The 27,972-nt window shown below is 39.9% G+C and overlaps 3 protein-coding genes across 3 annotated transcripts; 2 read left to right on the forward strand and 1 right to left on the reverse strand.

The window, feature by feature from the left end:
• Positions 1-6,753: 6,753 nt before the first annotated feature.
• LOC129102341 (calsenilin-like) lies at positions 6,754-11,681 on the forward strand. The gene is made up of 8 exons (XM_054612443.1): positions 6,754-6,856; positions 8,380-8,504; positions 10,007-10,076; positions 10,239-10,309; positions 10,394-10,501; positions 10,591-10,695; positions 10,937-10,999; positions 11,104-11,681. The coding sequence occupies exons 1-8, from the start codon at positions 6,754-6,756 to the stop codon at positions 11,149-11,151; spliced, it is 693 nt and encodes a 230-aa protein (XP_054468418.1). The 3' UTR covers positions 11,152-11,681.
• Positions 11,682-16,872: 5,191 nt separating this feature from the next.
• LOC129102304 (translation initiation factor IF-2-like) lies at positions 16,873-19,005 on the reverse strand. The gene is made up of 2 exons (XM_054612378.1): positions 18,904-19,005; positions 16,873-18,399 (listed from the first exon to the last, which is right to left on the reverse strand). Exon 2 carries the CDS (start codon positions 18,390-18,392, stop codon positions 16,953-16,955), a length of 1,440 nt encoding a protein of 479 aa, XP_054468353.1. The 5' UTR covers positions 18,393-18,399; positions 18,904-19,005; the 3' UTR covers positions 16,873-16,952.
• Positions 19,006-20,256: 1,251 nt separating this feature from the next.
• LOC129102332 (protein phosphatase PTC7 homolog) lies at positions 20,257-27,958 on the forward strand. Its single transcript, XM_054612432.1, has 6 exons — positions 20,257-20,762; positions 22,166-22,345; positions 23,385-23,583; positions 24,872-24,995; positions 25,108-25,237; positions 25,490-27,958. The coding sequence occupies exons 1-6, from the start codon at positions 20,561-20,563 to the stop codon at positions 25,546-25,548; spliced, it is 894 nt and encodes a 297-aa protein (XP_054468407.1). The 5' UTR covers positions 20,257-20,560; the 3' UTR covers positions 25,549-27,958.
• The last annotated feature ends 14 nt before the right edge of the window (positions 27,959-27,972 follow it).

Genomic DNA, 27,972 nt, shown 5'->3' on the forward strand with positions numbered 1-27,972 from the left:
ATTGTGTGCGTCTGTGTGCGTGTGTTTGTGTGTTTGTGTGCTTGCAACGGTAACATATGTGATGATCAGTGGAGGATGGTCGCCCACGGCGTTCATGATGGTTTAGATGATCACAGGGAGCCTCTCACTACTCGGCACACATGGCTTCAGTCCTTTGAATAATGCAGCGCTCTGGATGTGAATACCCCAAGTCACCCTCTACTTCAGATCTATCAGAACAGATTTTCAGAAATCTTAAATGGGTCACAGATTATTTAGTTTGACTGGTGGTTTAACATTTGCTTGATATATTATCGGGTTAACCCTAAGAAGTAATTGTGTAACTATGTGTTTGTGTACGGTCTGTGTCTGTTTGTTTTTGTGTTCCTTTGGAGGGTCCATCAAGTATCAGTCTTAGTGTTTCATTCAAAGTCATCTTTCAGCTCTCAGTGGCAGCCATCTCTGATCTTTTATTGATGTGGTTTTAAGGAGTGTGAATTATTGAGCGATATTCTCGATGTTCTTTATGCTTTGGCATCCTTTCAAATCCAAATAGGGGACCAGGGGGGACAGAGGAGCTCCCATGATAGCATCCCCCTATCTGTGTTCTCTACAAACTCTCCACAATGCACCTTTGTAAATCCCTTTCATCACAAGCAAGTAAAATACTTTGCAGAGACAAAGAAAAAGGATTGAAGAAAAAGCCACAAAAGGAGGGAAGAAGACTCTGAAAGGCTGCAGATGTAGTAGCACCGGGCAGGACATTGTGCAATAACACTGACATTGGCTATGAGTCAACACATACTGTATGGGAGTGAGAAACACAGTCCAACAAATATGAGAAAACTAAGTAATCAAAATGAAAAGTAATAACAAAACACAGAAGCCTCACAGTTATCATCCTTGGATTATTAAACGGTTGATTGGTTGTGCTATTTAAATCGGACTCAGAAATTCCTAAATGTAAAGCTTTATTATCACTGAAATATTCATCAGAATATAGAAACACTGCGTGTGCATCCAGTGTGAGATGAGAAGATGTTATGTGTTCGTAAAAATAACTAGAAACAAGAGAGATGGCATGTCCCCTATTCTCATAAGTGCTCATGTAACAAGAATATTTGATTTTTTTTCTCCAATTATTTCTCTCTTTTTCTGAAACCAAGCACGTTTAAAACTTATTTGATATTTCTTAATATATATAATGCATGAAAAAGGCCACCACTTTAGAAAGCTTCATAAACGGATCCTTTCCTTTACTGCAATGTTAAAATGTGCTTGACATGAATGCAGCATGTAGTTGCCCTGCAACCACATAAAGATAATCACTTCTTCTTTTCTCAGCATTTGAGTATTGATTACTGAGCTATTGGTCTTTTCATCCAAACTCACAAGTTGGCTGGATGTCTTTAAGTTACCTCACTAAAGTACGTTTTAACATAGAAAGCTATCAAAGCAGATGTATCTTGCCAAACCTGCTGTCATACCACCATATAATTACAAATATGTAACTTGTCCTACCAAAAAGGCATTAATGGAAGGTTATATTAGAGGGAAATGTGCTTATATCTGTGAGACACTGCCTTTTCATGTCTTTAATTCAGGACACTACATTAAAGTGTTAAGGGGTTTGCTCTTTGTAACTTTTATTCGATACCAGATGGTGATTTTGGGTTCTACACCCAGTGAGTAGTCTTGAGAGATCTACTGGAGTCTAAGAGACCTGATGAGACATGACGACAGAGGGATGATGTGTAAATGATGATGCCAAACCAGAGACACTGCATATATATGGTCAGCTCCAGGGCGCTCCAAAATGTATTTTCTTTGCATTCCTGTCAGCATGTGCAGTTTGAGGCTCTGCAAAAAGGAACATTATTAACTTTCCTAATCAATTATACCAACAACAAGACTGAGTCTACAGTCATGCTAGCAGCTCTGTGAGGTTGTATTTTGGCACGGCAGTGCTGTAACCTCAATGCATGCTAACATGCTCATGTTGACAATGCTAACATGCTGATGCTAAGCAGGTTTCATTTTGTATTATGTTCATCAGCTTTGTTTAGCATGTAAGTATGCTATCATATACTAATACGCGCTAATCACAAAGTATAGCTAAGGCTGATGGGAATGTCATTAGTTTGCATATGTTTGTTTATAATTCAACGTATTGGACTGAAATTATGAACTGACATGGAACTAGATGAAAAGTCAACGGATCAACAAAGTTATTACAATTCATCCATCGGAGAATATGAAACACTGCACCAGATTACATGGAAATCAATCCAATGGTTATTTTAAAACCATAAACGAGAACTTCATGGTGGCACACAAGGAAAAATCAGTGGATCTCCAAAGTCATTAGGATTCATCCTCTGGGCACCAAGAATATAATTTCATGGATATCCATTGAATAATTGTTTAGATATTTCAGTGGTGGACCATTGGAATCCCTAGAGCCAAAATGGAAATAATTATTGACACTTAAATCAAATATTGAGTCATGAATATGAATTACACAATTGACTCAATAAAGAAGAAAGGAGAAGAGGAACCTATAGCCTTTTGCTAAGTTTGGACACACATACAAGGAATTTGCTGAACAAGGTTGACTGTTATGACATGGAAGATATACTAGCTGGGTTGTGTGTCTCGATCTCCAGGCAGAGAGGCTTGGTTTGTTCTTCCAGCTGTGTCCATGTGGCCCCTCTGATGGTGACTTTTAAAGGTGCAGAAGCACCATGAGGTCTGCCTTCTGTCTTTTCTCTCTCAGAGGACACTTTCTTCTCTGTCTCCCTCAGGCGGATGGAAAGGCAGTGGATGGCGGCCTGCTGCCTGAGGCCAATGGGAAGGATCCAAACCCGGGTTCACAGACAGACGGCTCCAAGTGGGAGAAACCACGGCTCACGCGTAAATCTCTGATGAAGTGTTGTCTCGTCAAGTGGATTATCGCCAGTACCGCGCAACAGGGTCCAGGTACCAGCACATAGAGATACACACCACCAGGATAACAAACAACAACAATACAGTATAATGAAAATGTGCATTACTTTGTGTGACAGCAGGGGGAGTGGGTCTTGAAAAAAGCCATAGGGCGGCGGCCTTCATCTCCTGCACTTCAGAATAAATTAATTTTAAAGCATCTGCACCATCTACAGTATATATCTACTGTATGTTCTCGCCCTTTTATTCCCCCTATTCAGTGTTTACCGCACAGCCCTCTCTCTTCACCAAACACCTCTTTATTTCAGCAGATAATCAATCAATGAATGATCATAAAATACCTCTGCCAAGTGTGGAGTATATAAGATGAGCTGTCAGACAGAGATCCTTTGCTTTATAGTCAGATGAAGAGCACAGTATCTTCCACTGACTGCACCTACATGCCTCCTTTCTCTCTGTTTATGTAAATTATAGACATTGTACTTCTGTACAGGCAAACTGTGTGCATGCACTTGAAAGGCAGGACAGACATTCATTCCTGCAGTCTGTCCGAGCAATAACAAAACAAAAGACCCTCTAATACATTAATCAGCCTGGGTAAGAAACTATATATATATATATATATATATATATATATATATATATATATATATATATATATATATACACACACACACATACACATACACATACTGATGGATAGACAAAATGTCATTTACTGCTTCTCTCTGCCAACTGACAGGTGGCCATGTGCCTCAGACAGGACGTTGATGAAAACAATAACAGAACAAATGCTCTGACGGCTGACAAACCATCACTTCACACAGGCAAATTATAAAGTTTGAGTATAACAATGTACTACACCACTAATTTGGACTTAAGTAAGGAAATGGTCCTGTTCTTTTATTTATGAGGCCTTTAACTATATTTGAAGTAGGAATGTACTAAAACTTCTGTCAGCATTATACTCCATGAGCTCAAATACATAATTATCCTCACTCACTATTTTAATTTCCACCGGGCTCATTAAAATTAAAATGGGACTATTTGTGAAGGCTTTAAGCAGGTCTTTTCCAATTTATAACAACTTGATCGCCATCTACTGGTGTGTGAACATTATAGCTCCTGAGTGTCTCCTGCAGCTGCTCTCTGTATAGTACACAGTGGTCAGCACTCACTCACACACCCAATACAAATGTATTACAAACATTAAAAAAATAATGCTGGAAAATGTGGAATTGCTGTTTAAAGATGAAATCGATGTTGGGCTCATTAAAACATTATTGTTTCTGTGTTTAAGAAAGTAAGAATAACACAATCCTCAGAGGATGATGCACTTTAATGCTGTTAAATCTGAAAGCAAGGGTTTTAAGATACTATATATTTGTTTGTAGTTTTGTGTTTTGAGTTTGAGCTGCTATCTCATTTGTTGTTGATAAAGAAATACATTTTTTTATTGTGGCTGCTGCTGGGCCTCCTGCACACTCTTTGATAACTGTATCATAGAGGAAGCTAGCTATCATATAATATTAAAGCGATTGAAAACATTTAAGCTCTCTGTCAAATCATATAAGCTGTTAAAAGGGGAGGCCATCTGTGAATAACCCACAGATCATGGAAATACTGCTATAAAAATGGCATTTTGAGTGGCTGTCATTCCAATATAATGTATATTTTCTCAGGTAATTACAAAACTTGTATGAGAGAGCAGGTGGAATCCCCCTTTTGAAAAATGCAAGGTGTATATGAACCCTCTCCATAAAGGTAAAGGTTTCTTGCCAAAAATGAAATGCATAAAAATCAATGAAAGGGCTAAAAGCGTGCACTAAGAAAAAGGCTGAGAGAGAGCGAAGTTCAGAGTGTTTAATTCTGTGATGAGCCCTCGTGTGATGGTTTTTCATTGATGGACTCCGGCTGTGAGCTGTAATGTTGCTCTCACTGCAGTCATTAAAACCCCGACGGTGAGACTGATGGCTGCACTGTCTGCATCTCTGCATGTTTAAGCCACCTCACTCTTGTCTGTATTTAATAGAAGAACGGGGATAGATCAGCACTTAGTGTGCATTAAACACTATAATGCTGCATTATTTTTATGGCGGGCGAGTTACAACATGAGCTCATACATCTTGCATGTTCTGTAATGGCTGAGTGTGTTTCTGTCCGGTGAGATAGGATCAGCCCACACATCAGATACACTGCAAAGGGGTAACTACTTGCACCATTTTATTGGCTTGGGGCAATCCATCATCTCTGATCCCACAGTTTACACTCTGCTGACTCATATAAGTTAAGTTAAGCATATTATTTTGGAAGGTCATTTTACTATGATCAGTTCAAGACAGGTGCACTTCCTCTGAGTAAACTGTTTGCTCTGTTAAAGTGACATCTTGCTTAACTGGGATAGCAACACTCTGAAAACACAAAACAAACTTAATGCTATGGCATCAGTTTACCATTTTATTTCATATGCTGGCACGTTTTAGCAAGCAAACCTTAATCAGAGCTCCAAAAGAGCTGGATTCTGCACGTCTGCAGGAGCTGTTATAATATATAATCAACAACTTTTATTAAAATAATAAAAACTACATTGCGCTATGACATAAAATCCCGCTCTGAAACTTCAAATGCAGACGTACATAATATTTATCTATGGAGTGGCACCGTCCCAGTTCATTAGATATCTCAGTAGCTGTTTGATTCAGACATTACGGCCTTCCATTTACATAAACACTCTATCGAGATGCATTTCTAGGCCCTGATTCTCTCCCTCTTCTAAGACCAGTACGTTACCTCTCAACAATTGATTTGCCCTCCACCCCCCGCTTTGTGCTTTAACCGAGTCCATTATGTTGCGCAGAGTCATCAGCTATGAACTATCCTTCTATTCTCCTTCACCCTCCCTGTCCTCATTATATTTAACAAACACTCCGCTCGCTTTTCAAAAACAACAAAAAGGAAAAAAGTACTTTTAGACCACCAACACTCTGCATGTATGTCATGCAGAGCATTTAACAGAAGCTACAAATTGACCCCTGAGGTGTGCAGCTCGCCTTTGCAGCACAGATATAATTCACTTCAACATTCTTAACTACAATGTCAAAAACAGAGCACCGTTTTTACAGGTGCAGCAGTCAGTGTTTTCAGCACAGAGTGAATCTGGCTGAGTTATTGACTGCGTGCATGGCTGAACGACATAGTAGACACAAGCAGCGCCACACAGGGCAGGGCAGGCTCCTTCATTCTAAGTGCTGTTCATATCCCAGCCATCAGCGGATGTGGATCAATGCTTGGTTTTACAGCTTTGCGTCCTTGAAATGACTGAGCAAATAAAGACAGCTTAGACTGTCAATCAGAAACTATTAGTAAAGAAATTCCTTCAGTAACCAACATGAGACATGCATGAATACACACAGCTCAGGACAGAGAGGGAGATGCTGGAGAGAGTGGAGGGTGGAGCCCCTGAGTTGATGGAGATGTGGGAAAATACAAAAATGAACTGGCCAGGGGGTGAAATCCCAGCGAGTAGTAACAGAGATGGATCGTTTGGGAGTGGAGAAAGCTTTGGATCATTTTGGGGGATTGACGCTCTTTGAATCTGATATTTCTTTACCCATGGTGGACTTTGAACTTGTTTTCTTAAAGGAAGATGCTCTGCGGGCAATCTCTGTCGTCTAAATGGTCAGTGGGATAAGTCGGAGGTCTCATTTAAGTGATTATAACTGCTGATGCCTGTTGAAACACTGACAGAAAGGACGTGGCAGGAGGAAGTTAACGTTAAAGATTTTTAAAAGAGGCTTTTGCAAAGGTGATATCTAATGCAAGGCAACAATGGAAGTGGATGGCATGGAAGTAATTGCCATCGCTGTTGTTATTGGAATGTTTTATGTCGTGCTCAAACAGTTTGGGGTTTGGGAGCCTCTGTCGCTCGAAGGTAAGATATAAAGACATGTTACAATTTTGTCTTTGGTTATTTGTGCATTAGAACAATAATGTTATTTTGTTGACCCTAAAATTGTTAGTTAAATTATGATTAAGTGCAGTCCAACGAGCTGGCTGTAGATATTAAAAGACAGGTTCACATTTTTAAAAAACATTTTTAAACAACACTCACATACGAACATAGAAAGAGTTTTTGGTTTGCTGTAATCATTGCTTTTATTCATACCGGACATGAACATTTGCAGCAACCAAAAATGAACTCTTTCAGTGTACAAATTGGCCTGTAAATATTGTTTTAAAAAAATTAAATCTATCCTTTTAATAACATGTTCCTTATGTTGGTTACCTGTACACGTCAAACCAAATATTTTAACAGTTCTCTCCTCTTCCCCTCTCATTCCTTCATCACCATCACTTCCTGGTTCTGGTCTTTTTCAACTTCCTATTTGTGTTTTTGCTCTTATAAAGATGGTGAGTACCTCCAGTGGTATTCCTCTGGGCTTTAGTATTAAGTTTAATTTTATCCCAGTCGTCCCTGAGAACAACTTCTTCTTCTTCTTTATTTTGTTATTGAATAATGATACTAATTAGATGAATTATGGATGCTTTGAATTCTGGTTTGACGTTGTGCAAACTGCTGTGCAACTTCATCAATGTTAATTGGTGACACCTTTGAAAATATGGCAAGTCAAAGTGTTTAAAATCACTCTTTACTTTCCATCATTTTATTAACGTGTCAGAATTTTCAGTGTGAACTAAATTCTCCATACACAATAGTGACCAAAGAATTTCCCCAATGGAGCAAAAAGAAGTAGATTGTATGTCTGTTTTATTTCCTACAACCATCCTAATTTCTTCCCACCACCATTTCTCCAATATTTTCTTATAATTTATGCCACTTCTCAATCAAAGAATTGGGTTTATAACACTACTTTTGCTAAAAATGTGACTCTACACTTGCCGGTGACGGCAAAAAATGATGATGATTTGTGTCAATAATCTGAATTTGCTCCTTTCTATAGCGTAAACCGTTGATTGTTCATCATGTAAATAATAGAGAATGAGTGAAAAAGGGAGTTATTTCAGACAAAGTCAAAGTGTGCACAATTATAAAGCTCTTTTTTCCCTTAAAAAACTGCTCTTACCCAACTATACTGTATTAAAAAATGTCCCAATATCTTTCCCTCTGTCTCATCTCCTTTTATCCTGTTTAACCAATGCTGTTCATTCTTCTTACTCCCTTTTTATCTCTCACCCATTTCCTTGTCTCACCTTTCCTTCTTAAAACTCTCAATTTTTGTCTTCAAATTTATATTTTGTTTGCGTGAAGATGGTGAGCACTTTGAGTTGTGTGCTGTATATTCTTTTGCCTCCCATCTATTTATGATTTTCTAGTATTTTTCAACTCCTCCCCTCCGTTTTCTTTTTCTTTCTCTCTTACCTCTATTTCTTCACTCCTTTCTTCTTCCCCTTCTTTCCCACCCCACCCGTTCTCTCTCTGTTTCCGACTGACAGACAGCTGTGACAATGACTTTGAACTCTCGATGGTGCGTCACCAACCAGAGGGCCTCGATCAGCTCCAGGCCCAGACACAGTTCACCAGGAAGGAGCTTCAGTCGCTCTACAGAGGCTTCAAAAATGTATGAAAACAATCAGCACAATTCATCCAAATAACAGGAATAAAGCCAACTTTAGGCTACAATTAACAATTCCTTACCACCATTCCTAACCACACAGTATCAAGCATATGGGTGTGTATATGAGTATGTACGTGTAGACATTACGTGTACGCATATTTTTATAGGTTGTCTTTTTCAAGCTACTTGATTCGCATGTGATTTAAATGCTTGAGGATGTCAAATCATCCAGTAATTCACAGGGAAAGACCAAAAATGAGAAGAAAGTTTGATTGTATTCTACAGAAATTATTGTTTGATTAATTAATCAATTAATGTTTTTATTCATAATTTTCTAGGGCTCTTTATCAAGAAGTCGATTAGTCATTTTTTTAAATGAAACAACCCTGAAATTTGGAGTGCATTTCTAAAACACAATATTTAAAGTGGCGCTTTGGTCTGATCTTTGTAGAGAAACTTAGTTTTACAGATCTGTGGATTTAAGTAACCTAATTGATTGGTCAACAAAATGTTAGTCAACTAAATATTTATTTGGTCGAGGAAAGCCCTACTATTTCCTTTCTTGTGACAAGGTTGGGAATCACTGGTCTCATCCAATCAATTTGAGATTGGATATCTGTAGATTTACATGTCCTGATTAAAGGAACCTTGTGCAGGTTTTGACCCAAAAATTGTGCTGTAGACCAATGTTTTCAATGAACAGGTGCCTGTTTTTTATTTTCATCTTTGTGTTCTTCCAACACATGGATAAGGATGCCCATGCACAGTAATGACCTAATAGGCCTACGTATTTTTGCTGACTGCAGAGGCGGATAATGCATATTGGCATGTAAGTGACTGCAAAGTGCCATTAAAGATAGGAAGAAGAGTGCAAGCTTCAATAATAATAATACAAAAAAACTGCAAATGTTTTATTTGGTTTCTGATACCTTAACGATACACAAAATAAATTGTGGTGAGAAATGTTCGGTGTCAACAAAACTGGAATAAAATCTTCATAGGGTGCCTTGCTCTTGTTGGCAGGTTGCTCTTTTCACTGACATCTGATGAAAAACATTTTAATATATTTTAGTTTTCAAAATGTGATTATGTCTTGCTTGCTTTTCTTTTCATCACTTGCATTTTCCCTTGATTTCAACTTAAACAGGATGTTACAAAATGTCACACCGGCTTGTACACAAGAGCCATAAGGCTTTTTATTACTGTACTACTCTGGGATAACTGCATTGTAAGGATGTATACAAAAGAAAAAACACTAAATGCTCTGTTAAGATTTTGCCTTTGCCATTAATTAAGCTTTTAGATATGCTGCTCTTTTTTGCCATCTAGTGGCCCTGCACTGCAGTCAGCATATGTGCCTGTGCAGCACAATACCATGATAGCATATCAGTAATACTAACTTTAATACTCTGTTGTTCTTATTACATAACTACCATTTGTTTTGTTATTCTAAACAAATCTATTATACACCGACTAAAGTAATGTACTTTTTTTTATCTTAATAGGAATGCCCCAGTGGGCTAGTGGATGAGGAAACTTTCAAGACCATTTACTCGCAGTTCTTCCCTCAAGGAGGTACAGTATGTAACTAATAAACTGCTATCAGTATATATAAGATGGCTCTCCCTGACTTGGTCTGCTAGTATTTCTTTGTAAAGTTTTGAATAGCAAGCTGAATGAGATGGGATAAAATAAATTAAATTTGAGGGGTGTATAATATTCTTTATATGTTCTCAGATGCAACCACATATGCACATTTCTTGTTCAACGCATTTGACATGGACAGAAGTGGCTCCATCCGGTTTGAGGTGAGTCACACAAGTGACTGCATGTAAGTGCCAGACACAAAAAAAGAGAAGCTAATAATGAAACTTCTAATTCCTTTTTTTCAGGACTTTGTGATAGGATTGTCTGTGTTGCTTAGAGGCTCTGTTACAGAGAAACTTCGATGGGCGTTCAACCTGTACGACATCAATAAAGACGGCTACGTTACTAAAGAGGTACATTCAATAAACCATTGTAATTTTTTGAGAAACCGTACCAAAAACTTTGGCAGTTGTTCTGTATGTCTCTCTGGTTTTCCCTGCAGGAAATGATGGCAATAATGACATCCATTTATGACATGATGGGCAGGTATACCTTACCCAGTGTACGAGACGACTCTCCCTATGAGCATGTGGAGAAATTCTTCCAGGTACATTGTCTCTGCAACTGCTTAAACCCACAGCACCATCCCTGGCATCAAAATGCTCTTAGACCCTTGTCACTCTCTCTCAAAGAAAAATCTAACTTTAAAGAAAAATGACACCAAGCCCCATCTGAAGGCCAGACCTCTTCTAAAGCCACAGATCATCACTATCATTTAATGACACTTTTGTACTTCATATTAGTAAAATTTCACATCTGATTAAATATGAATGTCTGAAATGTTTCAGAAAATGGATCGAAACAGAGATGGAGTGGTGACTATTGATGAATTCATAGAAACCTGCCAAAAGGTAATCCCGTCATCAAACTGAACTGAAACATGATTCCCTGAGTTCATGCATATTTGTGCACAAACAACACTCTTTCTCATGCATCTGTTTTCTGCTCTCAACAGGATGAAAATATAATGGCTTCCATGCAGCTCTTTGAGAACGTCATCTAGTGTTGTGTAAAGGGATGTGGATCAGTGACGCTGCATAGTGCTTCTGGCTGCAAGCTGCTTCCAGCTGCAAGCATCTGGCCCTGAAATAACTTCATCCATCTTGAAAAAGAAAAAACATTGTTCGTGCAACACATTTGACATTTTTAATACAAAGTGAAGAAACCAGCCGCTTTTCCTGTTGAACTGTTCTAGGAAGAAACATGTGCAGAATACACTAAATCACTTGAAGAAGAGATGTTTCTTTGCATGACAATTTTGTTTTTGCACATGATCAAACCAGATGAGCATGAGTGCTTGCCCATCATCTAAAAGCATGCGATGCAAACCGCATTGAACACAAACAATAGTTTTATTGTTGACCACTCTGAAACTAAAGCAAAAGAGAATACTTTGTAACTGTATTATACTGAGAAAAAAAAAATCTTTTATTTATCTTTTAGTTTCTAAGTTCTTCAGATTTTTGTGTAGACATGATGCCCTGTCATTGTCGTGTTGACCCAAAACCTGCTGAAATAAATATATACCATCACACATGCTGATAACTATTCTGACTATTTTCTCTTTTTGCACAACTCACAAAGCTGGGAATTGTGAAATCAGTGAGATGTCCACTCTAAAAATTAAATAAAGAACAAACCCTTATATTTACCCGACACAAATTTTAACATCTTGCTAATGATTACATCAGATGTGATATATTTTAAGTTTTGTAACTGTGCTGCTGCAAACTAGCAATAAAAAAAAGTATCAATGGGATATGATGCATACATGGAAAATTGTGTTCAGACATTGTACGAGGGATTCTGAACAAAACGACTCTTGTCCAGGGTGTGTCCTCAAACAGATTCTCTATACTCGTGACAATAAGCAGAAATAGCTTGTATTTCCCCGAATTTGGAGCATTTTTGCGGAACTTGTTTTTCTGAACAGACATCCCTCTTGTTCTCTGTTTTCTGGGCTCTCCAACTTCTTTGTAGTATAACAGTCTTGATATTATTATATACAAGAGGATTAAAATTCTTAAAGCCAGCCGTCACTGGCTGCTGTGCGTAAACAACATCCTGAATCACTGAAAAACAAAGATGAACTCAGAAAAAGTACAGAACAAATTTTGTATCATATTTTTCCTATAAAAGGAACAATGACACTGAAGGATCAATATGATGTTTCAACCATCTCTTAAATTGTAAATAAGAAGGATATGGTTTTTTATCAGTTTTTTACATTTCAAACTTTTAATAGTACAATGCATATTGAGATTCAAAGGTGCCACTATCTATTGTTATTGTTGAATTTTTCTTATTCTAATTCAGATGTTCAGAAACACACTGGGAGTGCTTTGAGGTAAAGAACTGGAGGGGTTTGAGGATCTTGGTAATTTGTTTTTTAGAGAAAACCAATAACAGCTTGGCAGCTAGCCTAATCACTAAATGTATATTCTGGTTGGAAATATGAAAAGCCATGGTGCAAAATAATCTCCCATTACATGTACAAAAATGATTAACTGTATTATAATAATAAGCTTGCTTTTGCCAGGGGCCATCCCTCCAGCCAAAAGGCCACTTAAGGTAAATGAGGCACAAGTTAAAGTTAATCACTACTGAAAATTGGACCAGGCATAAACATGTAAGCTTTTAATTAATTTAAAAGGAACTACAACATCCAATGCAGACATTAATATACTTGTTTTTGCTCCAGCCTTTGCATTATGTGAATAATGGGAAAAAGCTAGGTGTTGCAACTGTATGTGAAATGCTGCCATCAGCCAAAATCATTCAACCTGTACTGTATTATTGATCTTGAACCAATAGCAAAGCTGGGTTTGTTTTGGGGAGGAGCTGTTGAGTGGATTTTGGTGTGGAAATGATGCTGATACCAAAATGCTGCTCATCTGTAATATAAGTTTTGCAGTTTGACAAAGGACTGCCGCTCCAGCATCACAACCTCTCAGTGTGACCGATCAGAAAGGTAAAAAACATTTAAATAATATTCTTTTGTTTTATGTTGTCATTTCCAAAGTACATGCTAGCAGCACATTTTACATTTGGGATTTAACATATATAAATCATCTCCTCCTACATGCATTGCAACAACACATTGCAAATCCACCTCCATCCGCGTCTTTTAAATGGTTTATAACAACATATGGAAATGTGCATTGTGTATTTGAGCAGGGGAGAACAAATGCATCATGGAAGAGAGAAATATGCATCACAGACATAAAGCCCAGCTAATCCCAGTGTTTACAGAGCATGTGGATAGTTCTGGATGTCTGTTGTGTTAGTGCCGTGGAGCATGTGACTTTGGATGTGCAGTGAGCAAAATCAAAAGCCTTAATGCCGGTTTGAACTACAGCCAACAGACTTTACAAACCTCTCTCTCTCTTTGTCTCTCAACGAAAAGAATAACCATACGATGCAAAAATTCAAAGCTTTTGATTATACATGTGTGTTTTTGCAGAGTAAAGATCTCCAGTAATGACTGGTCGGCAGAGGCTGCTCTCTCTCTGGGTCTGGCTGTTGCTTATGGCAGCTCTGTGCCCAGGTGCAGACGGTAAGCGTGGAGGCATTTTCAAGGGTAAAAAAAAAGGTGATGGCGACAAGGCGCCTTCCTCTGAGAGCGGAGGCCACTCCAAGAAGGGCCTGAAGTGGGCAGGAGCAGCAGCAGCCGGGATGCTGGGAGGCACAGGCACCGGATATGGGCTGGGGTTGTTTGGTAAGCCAAAGCACGGATCTGGGAAACATCACGGCCATAAAAAAGATCAAGATCAACGGCTTTACCACAATGAAAGCCAAAGATTGCACAACCAGCCTCTCTGGAGAGCATTTGTTAAGGCTGCTGCCCCCGCTCCCCCGACCAACATCCTCCTCACTCTTGGACAAGTGGTGTCTTTCCTTATAGCTGCCTGGATAAGAGACATTTAACAAATCTGATCACTGGGAGAACGATCAATCGTCAAATCAAATCAAATAAAAGCTGCTTTGAACAGATTATGCTTCCCGTCCTTTTCTTGTTTAATGTAGGCTGATGGTTATTACAGTGTGATTACATTGAGTGCAGGGTACAATTGATTTTCTTTAACTTAAGCAACCTCATTCTCCAATTAAAATGTACACATCAAGCTGTTTGAATATAAATTAACAAAGGAATTGAGCTGGGTATCAACATACAATATGTTTATATCAATATCTCTCTACAAAACATTAGAAAAATGTCTGTAAATACAAGTTAATTTGTTTTTACATCATTAAATGTTTTGTTTGAGCAACACTCTCAAACCCCCAAAACTTACATTTCCTATATCGTAAGTTAAAGCAGACAATTCTCCCATTTGAGAAGCTGCAATCATTAAATTATGAATCAAATATTGATTACACGTTTGCTTGAAAATGACTGATTAGCTTTTCTAATTGATTCATTGTGGCAGTTTTTATCTATTTTCATTCAACAAAATGTATCAAATGAGTCACTGCTAAAAATAAAAACTTTGCTAAGACATATTCTAGTGTCTATGGAAACGTTTTCTAATTCAGAAATGTCCTGTCAGAAATTGCAGAAATTGGTTTGGAAACATACTTCTTTGTCTCATTGTCTTTATTCTTTATTTTGATTTAATTTAAATATTGAAATAGTTTAAAGCAGACTGTGAGAAAGAAATATGCCTGTTTGTGGAATTACATAATTTACGCAGAGAAACCCTTATTGTGTTAGTTATTTTATTCAACACATAAACATCATGACAAACTATATTAGTAACTCAAAGCTTTTACACAGATTTGCACAGATGTCTATACTTCCAATATGAGTTCAATGACACAGTTACAGAATATCTACACCCAACGTGAGATAAGTGCACTTCACAGATATTCCTAATAGTATGAAAATGTATAATTGTCATTTCAAATCATCCAGGGACATTCGGTGAGGATCAACAACAATGAACAGCAAAGACAAAGGGTGCAGTATGAAAACAGATTAACAATTACAAAATGTGAAAAAAGACAAATAACTGACTATAAAATGTGCATATCATCACTTCAAGATATACTTTCAACAATTGAACAGTATCCACTTGACTTTCTTTGTAATTTCACGCTAAATGTTTTCCAACAACTACAAACAGAATACACTGGTACTGTGTCAAAGAAGCGGACTGAAATGAACAGTGACATGTTTTCTTGATGAACATTTACTTGGATAACATTCCCTTGAAAAGCCGGCAGACTTAATTTAATGTTTTTATTCTTATTATGGAGCAATTTTCCAGTTCCAAACAGTTGCAAAGTGCTTTACATCACAAAATCCAGATGTGAAAGAAGTAATTCAAACAGTCAGATAAAATAAAACAAGTTGGAACACTAAAAGAATCACAAACACGAAGAAAAATGTACAGCTACCTTAAAAGTGTTTGGATAACTTCACAATAAACAAACTCACAAACCCGTTAAAATGAACAAGAGGGCAAAATGTTCATTCCTGGAGAGTTGCACTCCATGACAGCCAGGGGAGGCTAGTAGTAGTATAAACAGACCTGCCGACACCTGAAGTGCGACCATCTGACTGAGTCAAGAGATTCATGAAAAAGAATCCAAATCTCCAAACCACTACAGCAGTATTTATGTACAATCTGACAGTGAACCAACACACTCCGGGATGCCAACATGTAGGGTTAAAGTCTTGAATTGTCGTGGACCTTATCTGTTCAAAACCTCAATCAAGCCCTGGATTTCGCCAAAGTACATGTAGCACTGTACAGATTCAAAGCGTCAGGCGCAATTTTCTACAAATGCACCTATTGTTCTCTACAGCTGCAGGCATGGTAGCACATCAAAGGACACATGCTCAGTGACAACTCTTTACTATCAATGGTATTTTACGTGCAATCCAGGATTTCACAGGCAACAATGAGTGAGTACCATGTAATTGTTCTTTACTTTGAGGACAATTTCAGTCTTACTTAGATTTTGGTCATACACGTATTAAGCTTTTTATTGTGGGATAGTAAACCATTTGTCCAAAGGGAAACATCTTCCAACGTTTACCATTATAGTTAACCGATATTTAACAATTTGTTGGTTGTGATAGACTTGATACGGTTAAGTATCAAATAAAAATGGGCACATGCCTCATTTCCGACCATTAATTAGCCTCTTCTGGGTCATTTCACAACAATGCAGAGCCAATTATCTATGCAGATTATCATGTTGATCAAATCACATTGTGAACTGAGAGGTCCTCAGAGAAACAGAAACACCTCTATCCACTGGTTCCAATTGCCAAACTACATCATTGTATATTTATAATTACTCAAAATGAAATATTTTATAAGCATATTTAACCAATTGAAAACAATGTCTGTTGAATTTGATGTTTGTATTTAGTTGTTTTTTTTGTACCTAAATAAAAACCTTAATGTCACATTCCTATTTTACACAGTAGCAGTCACACTGTCGCAACAAACTGCAGCAAAAACTGAACTAAAGGTAACCTGAATCTGTTCTCTATGCATTCAGTGCATTATAACGTGGTAGTAACAGAGATGCAAAAAGGTTAGTGCAGCTTGTACAACCAACAACTCATGATCTAACTTTAAAACTTTAAAACAACTGCTGCTCTTGAAATCGACTCTATTTGTTTTTATATACATCAACATTTGTTTCCTGCGGCGATAGAGGATTGACTATATGAGACCCAGAGAGCTTGCTATGGAGACTATATACATAAGGGATATGTGGACGTGCAGATATAATGGGGAAAGTGGGGATCCATTTGCTGTATGGTAAAAGGAAGACTTATTGATCTCACTGGAGAACGAGCATGCTGGACAGTAGCATGAGGAGGGAGGTGAAAAGTTGGATAAACCCGTAGGTCAGAGGGCTGCTGTTACGCGGCTGCTGTTGTTGTTGCTCAGCTTTTCGTTCCTGCAGAAAGCTCTCAGAATACACCATGTACTGCTCAACACAGCGTCGGGCCTTCATTTGCTCAATTAGGGCGGGGTATCCAATCTCCTCGATGCCGACGGTGTCACCGTCATCTTCGTTGGCTCCATCTTGACCTTTTGGCGTGGTCGAGCTGCTCCCCTTATCTTTAAGGAGGTCGGTCCTGTTCATACAGCGTTCCATGAACTTGTCGTAGGACTCCGCCCGTGGTGGAGGTTTGTAGACATAATCACGGCCATAATCTTTCTCATCTGTGGATTTGGTGCCATACTTGCTGTACATGTAGTTGTTGTAGTATTGCTCTTCTTCGGGGTTTCGGAAATTGAAGTGTGGTCGAGGGAAGCGCCCTAGTCCGTACCCTACCGCCATCCCGGCCACAGCACCAACGCCTGCCGCCATCATGGCTTTTTTGGCGAAACCTGAAGACTGTGGCTGGTAACCCATACCCTGCACAGAACGAGAGAAAGGGGACCCTCCCATTCCTTGGCCTCCATATCCTCCTCCACCATAGCGGGGACTGAGGATCTTATTATTTGGGTTCCAGTTGGGGTAACCACCAGGGTAACCACCAGCCCCTCCACCAGGGTAACCGCCAGCTCCTCCACCAGGGTAACCGCCAGCCCCTCCACCAGGGTAACCGCCAGCCCCTCCACCAGGCTGACCCCATCCCCCCTGTCCTGTATTTCCCCCTCTGACTGGGTAACCACCTGCTGCTGGGTAACCTCCTGCTGCTGGGTAACCACCTGCTCCTGGGTACTGGTTGGGATACCCTCCTGGGTTGCCAGCTCTGCCTGGATTTTGGTTGGGATAGCCTCCAGCAGCTGGGTAGCCTCCAGCACCTGGGTTTTGATTTGGATAATTCCCTCTCCCTGGGTATTGGTTAGGATAGCCCCCAGCGGCCGGGTATCCACCTGCAGGTGGGTATCCGCCTCCAGCTGGATATCCACCTGCAGGGTTCTGGTTTGGATAACCTCCAGGATTGGCTCTACCAGGATACTGGTTTGGGTTACTTCCAGCTCCCGGATAACTCGGTGGGTTCTGTCTGGGAACCCCTCCTGGATTTGGGTTGCCTGCTCCTGGATAACTTCCCCCAGGAGGATATGGGTTGGGGTTACGATTGGGAGTCTGCGGCTGTCGAGGGTAGTTTCCCGGCTGAGAGGAGGGCTTTGATTGCGTGCCACCCCTTGATGAAGAGGTTTTCTTGCTGCTGCCACTGCTTCCTCTTTTTGCCCATGTCGATTCAGTGTTCAGGAGAAACACAATCAGAAGGGACACAAGAACCATCCCACCCATCTTTCCCATCTTGGCCCTGCAGAGAAAAGTGTTTCAGAGGAATGATCACAACAATATGAAGCGTTCTAACAACAAATATTCCCTTTACTCGTTATTTAGGATGACACGCAAAATAGCCTATAGTGCTACATTTTCATTTAAGAATGAGCCACAATTTATATTATATAACCATTTATATTCTTATATAGGCCACACAGACTTAAAGATACACAGAGTCTTATTCAATCTAAAACCATTATGTTTCGCCGATATTCAAGCGGAGAATTCACAACATTATTCCCTCATTATTTGGTTAATCTTAAAATAAATAGGCCTAGATGAATTAAATCAATATACCAGCCATAACCACTGAGTAAACGATGAGCTGTTTTTATTTTTTAAACGGTGAGGAGCCTACCAAGCATTACATTATTATGTTGTCCATTCTCTAGAGATACACAGAAACATAACACCTCATCATATAGCCGTTTTGTTCTCTCGCAAATAAAACCTCAACATGGCGAACTGAATGATCTCTTACCGTGAACTGGTGGTTAGTCTCTGCGCTTCAATGGATACTCTGCGATAATGCGTTGTTATCCTCTCTCTCTCTCTCTCTCTCTGTCGGCTGTCTTATGTGTTCTGGCTCGGGTGGTGTATGGAGCTTGGGTGCGCTCGTTTTGATGTGCAAGTACTCTGTGTAGGGAATAGGGGTGGGCACAGTTTGCTTTGACGCCCAAAGCAATGATCATCATGAAGAAAAAGAAAAAAATGTGTTTACTTGCATTTTATATAACACTTATATTGACAGCAACTATAACTAGTTAAGCTCCATTTATGACCTCAACTCTACAATTTTACAAGTGCCATTGCAAATTTCCCCGCTGCGGGACTAATAAAGGATTATCTTATTTTATCTTATCTTATCTGACCCTCATTCTAACAACATGTTTATTTATAAGGACTACGATTGTGAATGAATAAACTACTGTAAGAAACAACCATTATGCAACATGTTCATTTCTTCTCAAAACATTATTAGTTGTGCTAGTAGAGTACGGAAGAGTAGAAAGAGTAGGAAAAAAATAATAAGATAAGATAAAATAAGATAATCCTTTATTAGTCCCGCAGCAGGGGAACTTTACAGGATTACAGCAGCATAGAGGATACTGCAAACAACAGACATAGTAAAACAAATAAGTATTATAAATAAGCAAATGAGCAATAAAAAAAACTGTAAAAAACAGTAAAGAATCCACAGTAACTGAAATGATTGTTTTAAGAAAGTTACAGTTCATTTGCACATGTGTTAAACGAAAATATACAGATCACATGAGGAAATATGTATGTCCCCTTCAAAATGACATTTTGATGTACATTCTGCAAACATCAAAACGAGCGCACCCCCCTGACAGTGTGTGGTAAAACAGGACCAATGGCAAACATGTTATTTATCTATTCGAGAGGTTTCCAAAGTGTGAGGCGGGGCTTCAAACTGCTTGAGGGTAGAAAACATATTACATAGTAGTTATTATTGCATTAGCCTTAATGGGTGTGATTTGGTTATGTAGTTCAGAGGTTTTGAATGTTATTATAGGGTTTTTTTCAGAAACCAATAAATGTCGCAGTAAAGAGTTATATACAATTGTGTGAATTTTAGAGGGTTTAAACATTAAATAACCCATGTGAAATAATAAAACAACCTTGTTATTCACACAAATGTTTTATAGGTGGGCTAAAATGTCCCCTTTCCGTTACGTCCAGTTACTCAGAACAAGTGCACATCTACTAACTGCGCATCTGAGCTTGCGACGGGAACCAGGAAATGCAGGCATGTCGAGCTGCTCTCTCATTGGCTGATGCCGGGCGAGTCGTGACGTCAATAGTGTAAACGTTCAAGTACCCGTATGTACTCTGAGCGCTCTGTCCCGGTACTCAGTGGAAACATGTCGGGGAGGAGACAGCCAAGTGGAGGGACTGCCTTGTGTCGGAGTACCTGAGACGTAAACGTTAACCTGTACGGTGCTACGGTGCTATTTAACGGAAGCAGCGGGCTAGACGGTTAAAGAGCAACACAGCCGGGGATTGAGCAGGGAGGTATCCGACTAGCAGGCGGCCTGGCCGGGTAGAGAGGGGGGAGAAGAGGGGGGACAGAGGGTGCGTACTCAAAACAAGACGGGGTCGCTGCTCGGAAGGGGATGTTATCCGTACTGTCTTATGGCAGACTGGTAGCCAGGGCTGTCCTGGGCGGACTCTCTCAGACGGACAGCCGGGACTACAGCCTCATCACAGCCAGCTGCGGCTTCGGGAAAGACTTCAGGAAGGGGATCCTGAAGAAAGGGATGTGCTACGGGGACGATGCCTGCTTCATCGCGAGGAACAAGAACGCGGATGTTTTGGGTAAATGCTTTGGCACAACATTACCGTAATTACCAATACTGTCTTGCACGTGTGTGTCAGACCCCCTCTGCCCACAGGTGACCTTCAGTCAGACAGCCTGCACGTGTGGACGTGTGGTGACCCCTGAGATGAAAACAAACCCCCCCCCCCCTCTGAAAACACAGCCGCAACTTTACTCCCTTTTTTTTTTTTTTTTATAGACAACGTTATGTAACATGTGTCTAGCTTGCATGCATTTGGATAAATGCGCACAGAAGATAAATATATCTGCAAGCGCATCTTCGTGTGCATGAACTGCGATTATGGGGTGTTTTGAGGTGAAGCACCGGGTGACCTTTCACCTAGTTGAGCTCCAGCTGAGGAATGAACGGCGGTAATGCAAGATAGTAAATGCATCATATAAGGAGACATATTTATATATATATATATATGCACAATTTAAGTTGGGCAGCACTGTAAAAGCCGTAATTACGACGTCTCACACGTTGCATGACAATGTCTTGCAAAGGTCAGAATGGTTGAGCATGGAGGCAGCCATGTTGCTAACAGCGTCAGTAGCCTGGTAGCTCAGCTGAGTGGGACTGCTTTGTCTCCTCACAACAGGAGGCGCAACACAGCGACATATCTGACTAGCCACATGGCTTGGTTGGCTCATAGACGGCTTGTTTCATAGTTAAATGTAAAGTCTTAAACGTTTAGGCTGGAGATGTGACGTAATATATAACCAGCTCTGAGGAACAAAACCCCACGTGGTAACATCTCTAGTAAACTCCTCATCATGGCAGTTTTAAAAAATATATATATATATATTTGGTATTTTGCTTGATAACAGTAATGGATGCTGATCATTTACTTCCAGCACAAAAGAGGGAAATGTCAGGTGATTCCAAGATTGTCTTTTTTATTTCTTATTTAAGGGAACTTCCCCTTTAGTACAAAGAGAAAATGAAACTAAAGTCAAAAAATGTCACATTTTGCTCCTTCGGTTTCAAAATCAGTCAGTTGGATGAGTGAACAGGGAATTTAAGGAGAATACAAAGTGTGCTGTGAAACTAAATGATATAGCCTTTTTTATTATAATAAGAATTTCCTCCTTGTTCTAAAGCTCTGACTTTTCGTAACTCTATTTAAAAAAAGAGGATGTTGGATGATGCAGAGCTGCAATTTACTGTTAGTTCCTGAACTTGTACTGATGAGATATTCAGTTAATATTCATCCAATCCAATTAATATCCAATATTATCAAAATAGTTGCTGTTTGATTTTTGTGTCGATCAACTAATTGGTTAATCATTTCAGTTCTACAACTCCTTGAGGCTGCTAGATATGCTAGTATTTGTTTGCAGATGGGTGAGCACTAAACAACAGCGAGAATGAAAAAGGTATTCCCCCTTTGTTCATCAGGTGTTGCAGATGGTGTAGGTGGTTGGCGTGACTACGGCGTCGATCCGTCTCAGTTCTCCACCACATTAATGAGAACCTGTGAACGACTGGTGAAGGAGGGACGCTTCACTCCCAGTCACCCAGTGGGCATCCTGACATCTGGATACTACGAGCTTCTACAGAACAAAGTCCCCCTGCTAGGTGAGTACACACAGATGATACCGTGTGAAACTCACACAGTCAGTGGTGGAGTGAGTAATGCTTCCCATGTGACCTGCCATAGTCTGAGCAATACATAACAAAGCTGCAAGATGAATCAGACTATGAGTGGTGGCCTTGCTTGGCACATATAACTCATGACAGAGCATGTGTCCATTAAAATTTAATATAAAATGTATTTTTCCACCCTGGCAGGAAAGTGCATGAACGAAATATACAAATAAGAAGTGGAAGAAAAAAAAACCTTGTGTGCACAATTTCAGTGTATTATTTTGTGTGAGGGCTGTTGGGCCTCATTGATTTTAGGCTTACGCCAGCTTCTTGAGTGATGTAATAACTGTGAGATAACAGAATTACTTAATCAGGCGGTATTTTGAAACGCTGCCACTTGGAACTCGGTGACCTTGTGGGGATAAACTGTTTTCCCTTTTACAGGGGGGGGGGGACGTTTGGTTTCATACCAGTGCTCCGAAAGGTCAAGAATTCCTCTGTAACTGACACTGCACGAGGAGTGAAATTTTTTAAAACCGTCCACATGACCAACATGTGACCAAGGTCACATTTTCTGTATCTGAGTTACAGCGAGCACATACACTAAATGTTGACCCCGCCCCTTGTCACAATGTTTGTCAAATGGCCTACTTTTATTTTGGGAAGCTGTTACAAGGTCTGCTCCTGGCCTTCACTGCTCAAGGTTACTGGGGTGGTTGGCGCCTAAAACTGCAGTCACTGGGGATCTGGGGCAGTCACGTTCCATGACCCATGTGTTTTCCCCCTTGTACTTGCGAATTGCATTATAATCTCGAATAGCCACTATGGAAGCATGAAGTTCATGAGGAAGGTGCACACAGATTTAGTGATGTACTGATTTAGCAGCATTCTACCCCTCTAGAAACACACAAATTCTGCCGTTTGTCCTAACTGGAAAAGAGAAGTTTGCATTTCCCCAACTGCCATCCGTTTCTTTTCCGCTGCTCTCTCGTCGATGTTGACCGTACCCTTGCTTTGCTCTCCTCTGTAGGGAGCAGCACAGCCTGTATCGTGATTCTGGATCGACGGAGTCACCAGCTACACACGTGCAACCTCGGTGACTCAGGCTTCCTGGTGGTTCGGGAAGGAGAGGTGGTTCATCGCTCAGACGAGCAGCAGCACTATTTTAACACGCCCTTCCAACTGTCCATCGCTCCTCCTGGCGCTGAAGGGGTGGTGCTCAGTGACAGGTCAGTAGCTCAGGGTTAGATACAGGCATGCATGTCAAGTGTGAATGCAATTTTTAAAACAAATGCTAAATAGAAATGATTGATTGTAGAGGCGATACCGGTAGCTTTTTATACATGTGGATCAGAGAAAGTTAAATCGTCCTTTTGTAATATTCAGTTTTGTTGCTGAGCTTCTTCCTGCTTCAGATTTGAACCTCTGCACGTTCAATAGTTGAATGTTGCTTCCAACATTTGTTTAAATAACAAGCTTATCCTCTAATGTGGGCAGCAAACCTTATGTTTGCAGAATAAACAATACCTGCTTTGGTGTCACGCTTCTGGCCAAACTAAGCACTGCCTACGCATAGCCACCTTAACTTTTTGATCATATGTTCTTATGTGGCCTGCATGGAAAATGCCCTCATGTCCTGTTTTAAAGTGTGTGTTTTTGGTTTACATTTGAGTGATTTTTAAAGGTAAACACGCCATCATCTTTTATCATTACAGCTTGATAAAATACTTCACTTATCAGCATGAGATGGTGAACATTTTTTTTTCTGCCTGCCTTTCTTTTGAATCTTTGAATCAGGAAAGGTATGTCCATTACCATCATGAGTCTCAACTCATGCCATGGAGTGTATTCCAGGCAAATATTTGGCAACTACACAAATCAATCTTTATAGATGATACATTTCTAAATTCTATTTTTTTTTTTACTGCCTGTAGACTATTACAGCAACTATGGCATTTCAAAATTTTCACTTACGTAATATTTCAAGACCAAAACAAACACGATGCACAAGCATGCATTGTCTGCTTTTCAAGTTACCCAGATACTGAAGGTGTCACAACTTGCTTCAGAAAGTAGCAGCATTGTTAACAAGGGCTAAACCTTGTGTAATCCCTTTAGACCAGTCTCAAGGTCCTGTTTTTAAATTACCACTCCCCTCACTGGTTTAATCCTGTTCAATGGGGAAACTTTCCTTTTGAGGTACATCTATTGCTCTATGCAGTGCCACCTTAAAATATACAATCCTCAAGACGAAGCATGAACATAAGGTTGAAGGCTCTCAGTTAATAGTCTTGGGTATGGCGCCAGCAAGAAACAGGACCTCCTGCAAGGACTCACGAGGCAGTTTGCTTGCAAGCTGTAAGTTTAAACGCTCACGCTGCGGCAGTTGGCAAAGTGTTGGCAGAGTGACCTCTGACCTGCTTATTTCCATGTTGGAAACTCTTGACAGCAGCTCAGGTGCCGCATGCTCCTATTACACTTGTGACTGATCTTTCCGTGCCTGTCTGTTCACTCCAGTCCCGACGCAGCTGACAGCTCTTCCTTCGACGTACAGCTCGGTGACATCATCCTGACGGCAACGGACGGCCTGTTTGACAACATGCCAGACTACATGATTCTACAGGAGCTCAAAAAACTCAAGGTGTGACTTTATGGAATATCAGTTTATTAAAGCTTTCACATATACTGCGTCTAGTTATAACTGAACACATGTGCTTAAGTATTTCACGTCATTTCACTTTTAATCTTTTCAGACTTCCAACTATGACAGCATCCTGCAGACTGCACAGAGCATTGCAAAGCAAGCTCACGACCTTGCCTACGACCCCAATTATATGTCTCCTTTTGCACAGTTTGCCTGTGACAATGGTCTGAATGTAAGAGGTAGGTAAACTGTGCTTCAGACGCTGTGTTTTTGGTAGTACACATATTTAAAGTAGGGTCGTTGTTCTAAAATAAATGATAGACCATTTATTTATTGCATGTGATTGTAAAATAAAAGTGGATATATGTTACAAAAAGTTTATAAATCCAAAAATGCACACTGTTTTTTAGCCATAGATTACACAAGTTTAGGGTTATATTTTGGCTGCATTTACACCAAAGATGCTCAACGTCTTTTCTCTTGTTCTGCAGGAGGGAAGCCAGATGATATCACGGTGCTGCTGTCCATTGTGGCTGAATATACAGACTGAAAGTGTGTGTCTGAGAGTGTGTGTGTGCGCACTTCTCTGGGGCTGATCCTCCCTTCCTGTCTGCCTGAGTCTTCCACCTGCAGCCCTCCCAAAAATGCACTGCATCATGCGGGCTGACAGGGGAGGCCCAACATCACGACACACACCACTCGCTGCGGGGCCGACGTCCAGCCGTGAACTTGTTTGTTATTTTCCTCTGTTTTTGTTTTGGTGCTTGAACGGTTGAGGGGAAGCAGGCAGCTAGGACATTTCATGTAGACCATGATGCAGGAGGAGCAGAGTACGACGGGCTGAGGGATGCCTTTCAGTCATGTTGTGTGGCATAAACATTTTTTAGGAGATGTGACTGAGAGGCTTTAAAACCTGGTAGCCCTTGTGTAAAAAAAGTGATCTTATAAGAGGAGTAGGCACAGGTTTCAGATTCTTGGGAGAATAGTGATTGGGTTGACTGTTGAACACTGCTAGCTGCCTCTGTTGTTCCAGTTTTTAATCTGTTCTTTGTTGTAAATGTGTTTGAACAAAGCATATAGATGGACTGGGGAAGCTGAAGCTGGGAATGGATGGGAGTTATTAGATTATGGGATTTTAAAGAGTTGGGTTTCAGTGTCTTGGGTTTCGGAATATGAACGATGGTAGAGCCAACTAGTAATTGCTTGTATCAAAGAAACCTGCAAAAGGAATCCATAACGCTTACATGTGAACGTTGAAACGTTTTTGTCACTTGGCTGTGGATCTGTCGATACGCACATCCTGATAAGTTGTAAATATTTTTGTGTTTTTAGGGCTCGGTTCTGGCCTTTCTGTTGTCTTTGCTTTGGGTGTTAAAGCAAAAAGCCATTTCGTTACTATTCTAAATAATGTACACATGCATTCATAAATATATTTTTCTTTTATTGATGTTAATCTTGAAGTGAGTTTTATCAATCCTACACTTCCACTTGCTGAAATGAACAAGAAGAGCGATTGATTGCTGCAGCAGTTGTGTGGCAGGAAGGATGGTGAAGTGTGTGCGTGAGGTATACATGTGAATAGTCGTTATGGGAATGTGCAGCGTATTTTGATGTTAATATGTGTTGTCACACAAAGCTAAAGCTAGCATCTGGGAATGCTTACAATTGCAACGATAGGTCAGGCACGAGTTTAAAGGAAAAGATGTATTTTTTTAATGTTATTTAGTTTTAAAAGCAAGAGTTTAAAGTGTTTGCTGACATGGAAAATGTGTGACGGATGACAGATCCAGCTATCTTAATGAGAATCAGGTGTGTGTGTGTCAATTTTTTTTATTAAGCTCCTTATTTCCCTTTACATTTGTTCGCTGCTTGTCTTTTGTAATTCAGATGTCTGTATATGAAGTGACATGATTCGTATGAACATGGTCACCATGATTGTAACGAGTGTGTGTTTGTGTATGTAAATTTGTGTGCTGCATCACATCTCATTAATCAAAGACACTGATGATACTGTTCTGCTCATGATAGTCTGTCCCTTTGTCTAACAGCTCACCCCAGTGGTTTGGACAATGTCTTTACAGTTTAAAAGCAGGTGCACCAAAGACGCATTTTCTTTGTGTATGTCATACACAACGCTTTGTTGTTACAAACATCATACAGCAATACTGTAAATTCTTTGTGCGCTGAATCTTGTGTGATGGCCAGAGGTGTGGATGAAAATGTTCAGAGGGCCATTCAATTTTCTTTTCTATGCCTCAAGTTGTTTTATCAGAGCAAAAGCTGTAATATATTGTTGGGTTTAAGTTATTGTGACTGGTTGCAACAAAGTAATAGGCAGGTTTTTGAAACCAAAGAAGGAAAGCCATATATACACATAATGGACATTATTATTATTATTATTAGAATATTAACTGTCCTACTGTCTGCACTGTTCATTTTGCATGGTTTCTGTCTCAGCTATTGGCACCATTTACAATGTTATTTTTACACCATCGTCATCTGTTCTTGTGTAGGTGGCTTATAAATGGTGTATAAAGGTTCTGAACTTGTATTTACTTCAGAGATGTCCCTATATTTGACAGTGATGTAACCAATATGCAGAAGGAGGGGTGGTGAGATGGGTAACGGTGCTGTGAACTAACGGTATGAGGGTGAGCACAGTTTCAGCCTTAACAAATAGCTAGACCTGTAATCAAGAGGCCTTTCCTGTCAATGCAAGCTTGTGATTGTCTCGTCTCGGTCGTGTTGCCCAGTGTTTGATGTAAATGAAAGTCTGCCCCCGTCTTTCTCTCCTGTGAAATTGTATTCAAAGGTGCTTCTGCAGCCTGTATGGTATGATTGTCCTCTTTTCAGCAAGCGATGTTTGTGTGTATGAAAGATACACCTATGTCTACAGTGTAACAATGCAGGTCTAATTTATGTAAATATGTTTTCAAATATGTACAATATTTAAATAAAGAATCTAGTATTTATA

Source organism: Anoplopoma fimbria, chromosome 14, assembly GCF_027596085.1.
Source record: "Anoplopoma fimbria isolate UVic2021 breed Golden Eagle Sablefish chromosome 14, Afim_UVic_2022, whole genome shotgun sequence".
NCBI lineage: Eukaryota > Metazoa > Chordata > Actinopteri > Perciformes > Anoplopomatidae > Anoplopoma > Anoplopoma fimbria.

Excerpts from the sequence above, each read along its gene's own strand:
- LOC129102341 (XM_054612443.1), top strand. The coding sequence starts at position 6,754 with ATGGAAGTGGATGGCATGGAAGTAATTGCCATCGCTGTTGTTATTGGA. Across the intron at positions 8,505-10,006 it reads TCTACAGAGGCTTCAAAAAT|GAATGCCCCAGTGGGCTAGT; the intron begins GTATGAAAACAA and ends TTATCTTAATAG. Across the intron at positions 10,310-10,393 it reads GTGGCTCCATCCGGTTTGAG|GACTTTGTGATAGGATTGTC; the intron begins GTGAGTCACACA and ends CCTTTTTTTCAG.
- LOC129102304 (XM_054612378.1), bottom strand. The coding sequence starts at position 18,392 with ATGGGAAAGATGGGTGGGATGGTTCTTGTGTCCCTTCTGATTGTGTTT.
- LOC129102332 (XM_054612432.1), top strand. The coding sequence starts at position 20,561 with ATGTTATCCGTACTGTCTTATGGCAGACTGGTAGCCAGGGCTGTCCTG. Across the intron at positions 23,584-24,871 it reads GGGGTGGTGCTCAGTGACAG|TCCCGACGCAGCTGACAGCT; the intron begins GTCAGTAGCTCA and ends TGTTCACTCCAG. Across the intron at positions 24,996-25,107 it reads AGGAGCTCAAAAAACTCAAG|ACTTCCAACTATGACAGCAT; the intron begins GTGTGACTTTAT and ends TAATCTTTTCAG.